The 10,994-nt window shown below is 35.4% G+C and overlaps 2 protein-coding genes across 2 annotated transcripts; both read right to left on the bottom strand.

Moving 5' to 3' along the window:
- Positions 1 to 2,696: 2,696 nt before the first annotated feature.
- Positions 2,697 to 3,674, bottom strand: LOC101998258 (olfactory receptor 10AG1-like). Its single transcript, XM_005363468.2, has one exon. It carries the CDS (start codon positions 3,672 to 3,674, stop codon positions 2,697 to 2,699), a length of 978 nt encoding a protein of 325 aa, XP_005363525.1.
- A 5,690-nt stretch (positions 3,675 to 9,364) lies between these two features.
- LOC101998532 (olfactory receptor 10AG1-like) lies at positions 9,365 to 10,318 on the bottom strand. The gene has a single exon (XM_005363469.2). The coding sequence runs from the start codon at positions 10,307 to 10,309 to the stop codon at positions 9,365 to 9,367; it is 945 nt and encodes a 314-aa protein (XP_005363526.1). The 5' UTR covers positions 10,310 to 10,318.
- Between the last annotated feature and the right edge of the window lie 676 nt (positions 10,319 to 10,994).

A 10,994-nucleotide genomic window follows, 5' to 3' on the forward strand; every position in this document is an offset into this window, starting at 1 on the left:
AAGGTTTAGTCAAGTGAATGCTTTCACACCATTGCTTCCTGGTATGGAATAAATTATTCATGTGCCCATAAAGGAAAAGTCAAGTTTAAAGAATGATTTATACACTCCTGGGACATTATGGAAGAGAGAAACATCATGATATTACAAGAATTTTACATAATTAACAGTGACTTGTCAAACAAACAGGTGTTCCCTGAATTCTGCATTCGGGTTCTCCACCAGATCATATTCGTGTGGATTTATCTATTGGCCTGTTAGCTGTAATTTTGCTGTAGAGTCTTGTGGGCTCTCCACATATTGCTTAATATTACTGGGAAAATTATTTTTTGTTTTTTTTGAAGTATAAAATTATTTATTGACTGATTTACATTTAAAATTATTGTCTAACATATGTTATTTCCCACCATGAGACTATAACTGTACATTTAAGCATTTTTTGCATTATTTAAAAAAATTTGACTTTCTCCTGAAATATACACTCCTGGTCTAGCCTTGAATGTCCTATAAACTTTTGTCCTCCTATTCTTATTCTTGAATGTGTGTCTTCCAGTGCGTGTGTGTGTGTAGATGTCTATGGCAGATGAAATTTTTTTCGGTATTTGCATGTGTTTGTGTGTGCGAATGCCAGGGATCAACATTGAATATAGCCTTCTTCAGTCATGCTTAATCTCATTGCTTGTTTCCCCTTTTATTGAAAGCATACTATGTTCTCACATTCTTTATCCTGATTATAGTTCAATACTCTCTAATCTTTCAATACTATCCCTATCTCATATCCCATAAAGATCCAGTCCACTTATTTCTCTCATTACAAAGCAAACAGGTTTATAAATGATAAGAATAAAATATAATCTAGTAATATAAAACAAAAACTAGTACATTAGAGTTGGTCAAGACAAACAAGCAGAGAAAAAGAGCCCATAAGAAGGCACAGAAACAGAGAATTACTCACTCAAACACTTGGAAATCCTATGACAATATTAAACTGGAAGCTATAATATATACTAAATGAATGTGATGCAAACCCATGCAGGTCCTATGCATGCTGCCTTAGTCTCTGTGAGTTCATATGATCTTTCTTCATGTTCATTGAGGGACCTCGTTTTTGTTGTGTCTTCCATGTCCTCTGGCTCTTACACTCTTTCTGACTTTCTATTTGGTTTTACCTTGACTTTATTTGAATTAATCACATTTTTCTTATAAAAATTTATTTGATTCTTATGCAGTTTTTATTTGAAAAATGGCTTATGTGACACATTTAACTCTTTTAAGTTTAAACATTCATTTTGAATGATTAACTTGGAAGATCAATTTTGAATTAACAGTTGAAATTACTATGATTATCCATTCTTATATATAAACATACTATCATGAATGAGGAAGAATATTAGTGCACATTATGGTAGGAAATCAAAGCAAAAGTTTATGATTAAATGTAAGAGAAATTAAGCAAAAGATATGAATCTGTAACTAATACTTTAAATTCCATGCAAGAATCTTAAGGCACTTACGATATCTTTCTCAGTATTCACACTATTCATAAAGATTATGAAAACCAAGATATATAAGTAGAAAAAAACATATTTCTCCCTTGAATATAATATAAAGAATAATGTTTGTGCTTTATTTGTAAACATAAACAAACAGAATTCTAACATGTGATGAGGTAGGGCAAGTTTTCTGACTTGTCTGGTCACTGCATAAGGTGACAAAATTACTCTCTGTCCCTCTCTGTATTTCGGTCTGTCTGTCTGTGTTTGTATTTCTGTCTCTCCTTTTATCTCTCCATATATATTTATATCTATATGTATTTATATACACATATGCATATATATACATGCAGACATATATGTGGGTACATTTACATACATGTGTATGTACATTTATTTTTGTGACATAACTGAGATCTAGTATTTAAACAATGGTATTCACTGAGTTATTTTCATCAAAAATATTTGGTAACTTACACTTCTAAACAGATAGCTAAAGCAACACCTGAATTTTAAACAGACAGTTGAATGTTCTAAGAGAAATTTAAAATATGGGACAGTAAGATCATTAGAAGACATACAGTTTTGAAATTATATTGACTATGGAAAAATGGAAAACAAACAGATTAGAGCCAGATTAAAAGTACCATGTATTTTCTAAACAAACTTTTCTAGAAAAACATATTGAAAATATGATCAAAATTAGTTGTCATGGGAGCCAAATCAATACAAAAACCCACAAAACACAAATGTTAAAGTTTAGATAACAGACATAGGGAGCCTTGTGTTAAGAAAAATCATAGATTAGGGACACCTAAGCACAAATGGAGGAACACAGCAATTGTAGAAAATTGAAGGATGTGATCAGCTATGACAAATGCAAACTGAAGAACAGAGAACAGCAAACCTAAGGAGGACTAAAAAGGATATACAAAGCTCATTTTAGCAAAAGACCCCAAACCTTGGTGGTAACTTACCCGTCTTACATGCTACAAAAGTTGCCTAGAAATACAATAGATAGCAATAAGAGCATTAATAGATCTCAAAAATTACATTTTCACAATGAGTTCATTCATTCATATTGGCTTTGCTCATTACAATAAGCTCTTTGTAACAAGTGTCTTTTTAAACATTGTAATCTGTTAACCACGAAACAGACTTTCAACAGAAACATACTTTCAACATGATGTATACATCTGTGTTTTCCTATATTAAACTTTTCCACCACGTCAATAACTTATTCCACAATTTTCTCAGTGCCATCATGATGTCCTTGTTCCTCAGAGTGTATATAACAGGATTCAAAGCTGGGATTAAAATAGTGTAGAAAAGAGACAGCAGTTTCCCCATTTTTTCTGACTGATTTGATTTAGGTTGTAAATAAGTGATGCTAGCTGTTCCGTAGAACAAGATTACAACTATCAGGTGAGAAGAGCAGGTGGAAAAAGCCTTGGCCCTCCCTTTGGATGAAGACAATTTCATAATGTTGCAGATAATCTTGACATAGGAGACAAGGATCAGAAGAAATGGAACCATGACAAACATCACTGCAACAACATAGACAGCTACTGTATTCACAAAGGTGTCACCACAAGCAAGCTTGAGTAGTGGGGGGATGTCACAGAAGAAGTGATCAATTTTGTTAGAAGCACAAAAGTGCAAAGAGAATATCTGGTATGTCTGTCCAATTTCTACTGGAATTCCACTGATCCAGGAGGTGGCTACCAGCTGCAAGCACACCTTATCCTTCATGAGTAAAGAATATTGTAGAGGTTTGCAAATGGCCACATAGCGGTCATAGGCCATTGCTGCCAGCAAGAGGCACTCTGTGCCTCCCAACATAAGGACAAAATACATTTGTGTTGCACAGGCAAGCAGAGAAATGTTTCCTTTTAGGGTGTAAAGATCCATAAGCATTCTTGGGATAGTGGCTGTTACGTAACAGACTTCCAAAAAGGAAAAGTTGCTAAGGAAGAAATACATAGGGGTCTGGAGAGCAGGGTCAGTTTTTGCTAACAGTATAATAATGCTGTTGCATATCAGAATTCCCAGATACATGAACAAAAATATCATAAACAATGTCCACTGTAGACTAGGAACATCAGAAAACCCCAGAAGAATGAATTCTATCAGTGTAGAGACATTCGATTTTTCTGTTTTAAATTGGTCTTCACCTGTAGGCATATTAAATATGAAGTAGTCAATTCAATCCTATTATGAACTGCACTGAATTGTCAAAATAACCGAGTCATATGAACATATTTCATATTATATTTTAAATCCCAGTTCACCTTACTCTATGATAGTTGATACTTCAAAAACAAATATGTTGCTGAAAACAATTGAATACATATATCTCTATTACATCTTTGTTCCCTACACAGATTTTTATCCTTGAAAATTTTTGTGGCTTTTCATTTAAAATGAGTTAAGTCTTCCTTTTAAAATTTTAATTAGAGTCAAATTTCTAAAGTTAATACTTTCTGAAGAAAAAGGCATTTGTATGACTCTACTCTTTACTTTTATCCTCTGAAATATTCCAGGTAAGAAAACCTTAGCCTCAACTTTCTGCTCAGGAAACTTTTCAACTCAGCAGCTCTGATCTGGTTTGCAAAAAATACTAATTCTGGCAGACTTGAAGCTTTGAGTTATAGCACTTTCCTGATGAAAGGAGTGTATTGGTTCAATTGACATGTGAATAAAGAAAAATATAATATTTTTATATCATTAACATGAACTTAATGAGTAGAAGCAATTGCTCAAATTATGCATTGTAGTGCTCTTCTTAATGTAGAATTCTTCTCCATAATTTTCCTGAAATTCTGAGAAATCTCATGTGTATTTTTTCTTAAGCTATATTTCACCTACATATCATTGAGAACATTCATTTCTACCCTGAATCAATATAAACAATGAATAGATTTCAGTAGACAAAAATTCCTCATACTTTCTTACTTTTGTTAGTACTAGATTATAACAATTTCAAATACATTGATAACAACATTATTGTCACTAATATTATTTAAAATAAGTATTCTTTCCTTTCAGCTAAGAAAATTAACTAATACAGGAATTGAGGTAAATAATTAGTTTCTTTAGAGGATATTCTCAGAATTACGTGGTTTCTGCTTCAATGACTTGATTTTTAAGTTCAGAGATATCCTAAGTTATATACCGTAGCAACAAAATTAATTATTACCTTGATTTAACATCATCAAATTACTTTGGATAGTAGTAGTGTCTTTTAACCTGTGTCTTATCAAACCCTTCTCAGGAAATCACTGCCAGCAAAAGGTAATAGCTGGGCATTTATTACTCTAAAATGAAATACATACATTACCCCTGGGGACCACCTGGACTCATGTGTGAATATGATTTCTAGTAGACACACAGACGGTAATTATTCTTGTTCTATTTCAGAGCCATGACTTCTGAATGGACCCATCTTTGTTGTAAACTCTTTATGGCATAGGTGACTCTTGTAATTTGGGGAAGTCTTCTCAAAGTTAAATGCTAATAATTGCTAGTTTTACTTTAGGGAAAGATGTGAACTATTTCTAGGTGTTGCAGTTGAGGATCTTTTTTTTAAATATTTATTTATTTATTATGTATACAATATTCTGTCTGTGTGTATGCCTACAGGCCAGAAGAGGGCACCAGATCTCATTACAGATCGTTGTGAGCCACCATGTGGTTGCTGGGAATTGAACTCAGGACCTTTGGAAGAACAGGCAATGCTCTTAACCTCTGAGCCATCTCTCCAGCCCCTGCAGTTGAGGATCTTACTGACAAGGCTTTGCTTTCCTTTATATTTCTCCTGACTCACAAACCCAGATCATACTGTCCTAAAGGACAATGAGCCTATGTTCTTCTCTACATTCTGGGCTCTTTATCTTGCATATTTAGAGTACTAAAACCCTTTTCAGCAGTGGAGTTTGTATTCCTAAATCAACTTTAAAAAAATAGGCAACAAAACCCCAAACAGCATGAATAATGAGCAGAATTTAGGCAAGTATTTATGGGTCACACCTTACACAATTATCTTAAGGATACAGTCATTTTTACTCATCCAACTTGCATTTCTATTGCTACTTTAGAAGACTTTTCCCAAATCTCATTTTCATTGTGTTCTGAATCCTGTATCTTTTTACAATAGCAATACTGTCACTCCTTGTACCTCTGCATACATTATAAATGGAATATATCTTGGTCTGTTTTATATCCTATCACTAAAGTACCAAGTAAATATTTTGTGATTGACTAAAATGTAACAATAACTGAAGTATCTCAGAAACTAGAACATTGCCTTTCCAACAATTTCCAAAAAAATAATCTTACACTCATAATAAAGTACACTTTTGTGGTTTGTAATTAGGAATTCTGATTATGCCATTCCTAGATAATAATCAAAGTCACATGGACTACTGGGTTTCAGAAAATTCTTTGCAAGATCACATTGTCATTTAGAGACTATTTTTAATGCATAAAAGTTTGGAAAATAAATTGCAAATCAGCAATACACACAGAAGAAATGCACACATGAAAATTATTTTTATAGGATGATTTGAGAATTTTGAACAAGGTATTCTGATCACATTCACCACTTAACCCATCCCCTAACTCCTACAACCTCTAGATCTTTTCTGTGTCTTGCCCCAACTTAGAAATCTTTACTTCAAATTCTCACGCAACCAAATTTGTGCTCCTGGGAAAGGATCATCTACTTTAGACAGAGTAGAACCACTAGAGGCCAATACATCTTTTAAAAAAATTGATTTTATTGCTCCAAGAACACACCAACTGCAAAATTCTCCTCAGTTAAGGGTGGAAGTTCATTATCCCCTAGATCCTTGTGCTAAAATGCTGACTCCTGAAAGTAAAGATTGTTTTAATTTCTGGATTCTTATAGATTCACTTGGTTAAAGTTCACCAAACAATGTTCATTTGATATGATATTCAACATCCCATTATCACATGACTCTTGTGTCTCTAACATCTTTGTTCTCCATCCTGGCACCAACTTTAAAGCTTCATACAGTGACAACTTGACTAAACCTTCATTCAAGGGCAGTCATGACACATACCTGACTTCAGCAGCTTTCTTGAAGAATGGAGGCAAATCCCCTAACCCATTTCTTCTATGCTTAACCCTAAAGCCAGAATCATGTGGCTGAAGGTGCTGAGCTCTGCTGCTTAAAGGGCCTTGAACATTTTCCCTTTATTCCATTAGGTCTTTATCAGCTTTCTGTTCTTCACTGCCTAAGCATGATTCTCCTGAAACTTGTTCTGTAAACCAGACTGCCCTCAAGTTCAGAGATACACCAGCCTCGGTCTTCCTAGTTTTGGGATAAAAGGTGTTCCTCAGCATATCCATCAGTAAGTTTTCCTTTAGTTTCCTTTCACAAATTGGAATCTTATCTGGGTGGTACTTTGTCATTGTGAGCACTTTCTATCTTCCATTTCCTAGTCCATTTATCTCCTTGAACACAGGACTTAGCTCCATTGTACTTCCTGAAGCACTTTTCTTTTCAAAATTTACATTTTGTAATTTACTCTGCTCAGCTTGCTACCTTTTATTACAAACTGTATTACAGCTGCCACTAATAACTACAGAGCAGTGTCTATACTAAGCTGTTTTAAGACTTCCTCTTCCAAACAAGTTAACCCATTACTACTCAATTAAGTACAGACAGATTCTTCAGATAAGGGCCAAAAGCAGTCATTTCTTCAAAAAAAAAATCACAAAGCCAGTCTCTAGGTCACATAATATCATTCTTCTCCTCTGAAATCTCTTGATTCCCATAATTCATCAATTCAACTCCAGTAACACTGTTTTACATGCTCCTACTTATGGCTCATTTAACAGTGATTAAAGTAGCTTTCTGCTTTTTTAATTCAAATGTCCAAAGTATATATTACGCCAAGCAAAAATGTAAACAGGCCTATCACAACACCTCCAAAGTTTCCAATCATCAACTTCTGTTTCAGTTAGCATTTTCATTGTTGTGAAAAGGAACCAGGACCATGGTGACACTTATAAAGGAAAATATTTAATTGAAACTTCAGATTACTGGTTCAGAGGTTCTGTCTATTCCCATCATGGTGTAGAACATGGTAGCATGAAGGCAGATGTGGTGCTGTAGGAGTAGTGGAGAGTCCTACACCTTGCAGACAAAAAGAAATTGTCTGAGACTTTGGAAAGTATCTTGAGCAAAGAAAGCCTTCTCCCTAAAGTGGAAACTTCCTCCATATGTCCTCCAACAAAACCATATTTTATTATAATGCCAATCTCAATTAGATTACAGGAGTCAATTGTAGTGGGAGCTGTGGACTGAGTTCCTGCCACCCGGCTGCCTGGCTAGCTTTATGCCAACAACACACAAATTATATTCTTTTAAACACTGCCTGGCCCCTTAGTTCTAGCCTCTTAATGGCTAATTCTCACATCTTGCCTAACCCATATTTAGTAATCTGTGTAGCACCAGTCTCACGGGGAAAGATTCAGCATGTCTGACCTGGTGGCTTGCTTCATCGCGTTTGCCCTGGAGAGGAGAGGCATGGTGTCTGGTGTCTGCCTCACTTCCTCTTTCTCCCAGCATCCTGTTTACTCGACCCACCTAATGGCTGGCGTATCAAATGGGCCAAGGCAGTTTCTTTATTAACCAATGACCTTCCTCCATCAGTCAATTAAATTCAAGCTATCGGACTTCTATTCCCCATTGTATAGCTTTTGCAAATTTATACTCAATCTTTCATGATGTTTGCTGAACACTGGGTGAGGGAAGTTGATAAGGATTCATTCTGATATTGTACACTGGACATATCTTATTTAGCAAGTAAATACAAAAGTACCCAAAGACCAGTATTAGGGGCAGAAAAAAAAATCCCACAACATCATAAGAAAGCTTACAAAGAAATTTAATTTTAAATGCTTAAAAAGCCCTTTGCAGAAGTTTATTTCTTATTCTCTATAAAGCTAAACTTTCACCACTATAATGATGTTACTGCACAGATGAGACCTGTCTCTTTGGTTGCTAGTTTTTGTAGATCATGCAACTTAGATTTATAGATATTTCATATGAAAATAGACTGATTAAGCTTACTGTATTGATACAGAGATTGTGATACATATTGCCTTTTCTTCATGGTGAATGTGCATAAACATACCTGCTTAAACTGTTAACAATAGATAAGAATTGAATACTCAGTTCTGTAAAAGACACCTATATACCAAATAAAGTACTAGGAATATTTGAAAAGGAGACACAAAAGAAATAGAGAGTAACAGGAAGGGGAGAGTAGTTAGAAAATATCAACAATTGATCTTAACAAAGTAAAAGAGATTTTGAAGAAACAGCTTCCACTCTTCCCTTCACTGAGCCTGAATGAAATGGGCCCCATCAAAAATAAGTTACGAAAATGAAGAAGAAACTTCCTCTGCCTACAGAAATATTATCTGCTAGCAAATTCAGTGAGAGCAGGAGTCAATGCGCTCAACTGGTTAGGCACAATATATTCAAACATGTGGTCACACAGAGGGCATCAATTATCTCTGTAGTTTATGAAAGAAAAAAAAAGATTTGCATGTGGGGAAGGATTAGGATGGAGGAATTGAGTTTTGAGAGGAATGGGAATATATTATACACATGTAGAAAAAAATCAAAGAACAAATTTAATTAAAATATCTCATTAAGCATACAACATTAACAATATAACATTATAGTTGGTGTATGTCTATAAAAAGTAATGGTATACTAATATTTAAAAGTAACGAAAAGAGGTAAAACAGTAATTAACACAAAGTACAAATATAGATGTAACAGTCTATGTAAGAACTGTGATTAGGATCAATCACTGTACATAAGTCCATTGCACTATGCTCTATCCAATAATCTTCTCAGAGCTGCAATCACTTCTTTGTTCCTAAGGCTGTATATCATGGGGTTGAACATGGGGGTCACAACGGTGTAAAAAAGAGAGAGGAGTTTGTCACTTAATGCAGAATGTCTTGACTTTGGCATTAAGTAGGTAATAGATGCAGAGACATAAAACAAAATCACCACCACCAGATGTGAGGAACATGTGGAGAAGGCTTTTGCCCGTCCTTCAGCAGTTGGCAACCTAAGGATGGTTGCAATAATTTTGCTGTATGAGGTCAATATTAATATAAAAGGGATTGCAGCAAGCAAGAAAGCCACTACATAGACATACAGCTCATTAACATAAGTATCTCCACAGGCCAGCTTAAGCACAGGGGGTATGTCACAGAAGAAGTGATCAATCCGGTTAGCGTTGCAGAAATGTAGAGAGAATATCTGACAAGTTTGCCCTAGCTGGAAAGGCATGCCACCAAGCCAGGAGCCCACTGCCAGCTGTGTGCATTTTGTCTGGTTCATGACCAGAGGATAGTGCAGAGGGTTGCAGATAGCTACAAAACGGTCATAGGACATCACAGCAAGGAGTATACTGTCCGTAGCTGCAAGCATTAGGAAGAAACACATTTGTGTGGCACAGGCCAGAATAGAAATGCTTCTGTCCTGGGTCCAAATGCTGTACAGAACCCTAGGGAGAGTGACTGATACATAACAGATTTCCAGAAAAGAGAAATTAGTCAGGAAAAAATACATGGGTTTGTGTAGTGTAGGATCAATTCTGGTTATCACAATAATGAAGCTGTTTCCAATTATGATAGTCACATACATTATGAAGAACATTCCAAATAGAAGGCCTTGGAGATTGGGAAGGTCAGAGAATCCGAGGAGGACAAAATGTGTCACTGTGGATGCATTGTCCTCTTCCTTGATGCCTGTGTGTTTCATCTGTAGAGATGATTCAACAAGGAGTACATTTCCTTATCCTCATCTGTGTTATATAATTCTAAAACTGATGTCTTCACATTTGAATATTTGCATGTTCTCAGTTTTGCTTGTAAATATATATGCATATATACATATGTTCATGTAAATATATTTGCATATATATATGTTTATGAAGATATACATGTAGAAATAGTCTTTATTCACTTAAAAGTTATCTAGAGAAAAATTTATACTTTTTTTCATTTGGTTTTCTAAACTCCTTTTCACTCAATAATTCTGTATACATGCAATTTCATATATTGCAAATTTAATTAAAAATTAATGATTAGTGAGAAGGGGAGGATGGGGGGAACTTGGGGAAACAGGATGATTGGGATAAAGGAAGGTTGGATAGGGGAGCACGGAAGCACAATTCTTAGTTAAGGGAGCCACCTTAGGGTTAGCAAGAGACTTGAACCTAGAGTGGCTCCCAGGAGCCCAAGGCAATGGCCCCAGTTAGTTCCTTGGGCATCTGAGGATAGGGAACCTGAAATGACCCTATCCTATAGCAATACTGACGAATATCTTGCATATCTCCATAGAACCTTCATCGGGTGATGGATGGAGATAGAGACAGAGACCCACACTGGAGCACTGGACTGAGCTCCCAAGGTCCCAATGAGGAGCAGAAGGAGGGAGAAGATGA

Source organism: Microtus ochrogaster, linkage group LG9 (genome assembly GCF_000317375.1).
Source record: "Microtus ochrogaster isolate Prairie Vole_2 linkage group LG9, MicOch1.0, whole genome shotgun sequence".
Classification (NCBI taxonomy): Eukaryota; Metazoa; Chordata; class Mammalia; order Rodentia; family Cricetidae; genus Microtus; species Microtus ochrogaster.

What these genes read in the sequence shown, in the direction of transcription:
- LOC101998258 (XM_005363468.2), bottom strand. Translation starts at nt 3,674, where the DNA reads ATGCCTACAGGTGAAGACCAATTTAAAACAGAAAAATCGAATGTCTCT.
- LOC101998532 (XM_005363469.2), bottom strand. Translation starts at nt 10,309, where the DNA reads ATGAAACACACAGGCATCAAGGAAGAGGACAATGCATCCACAGTGACA.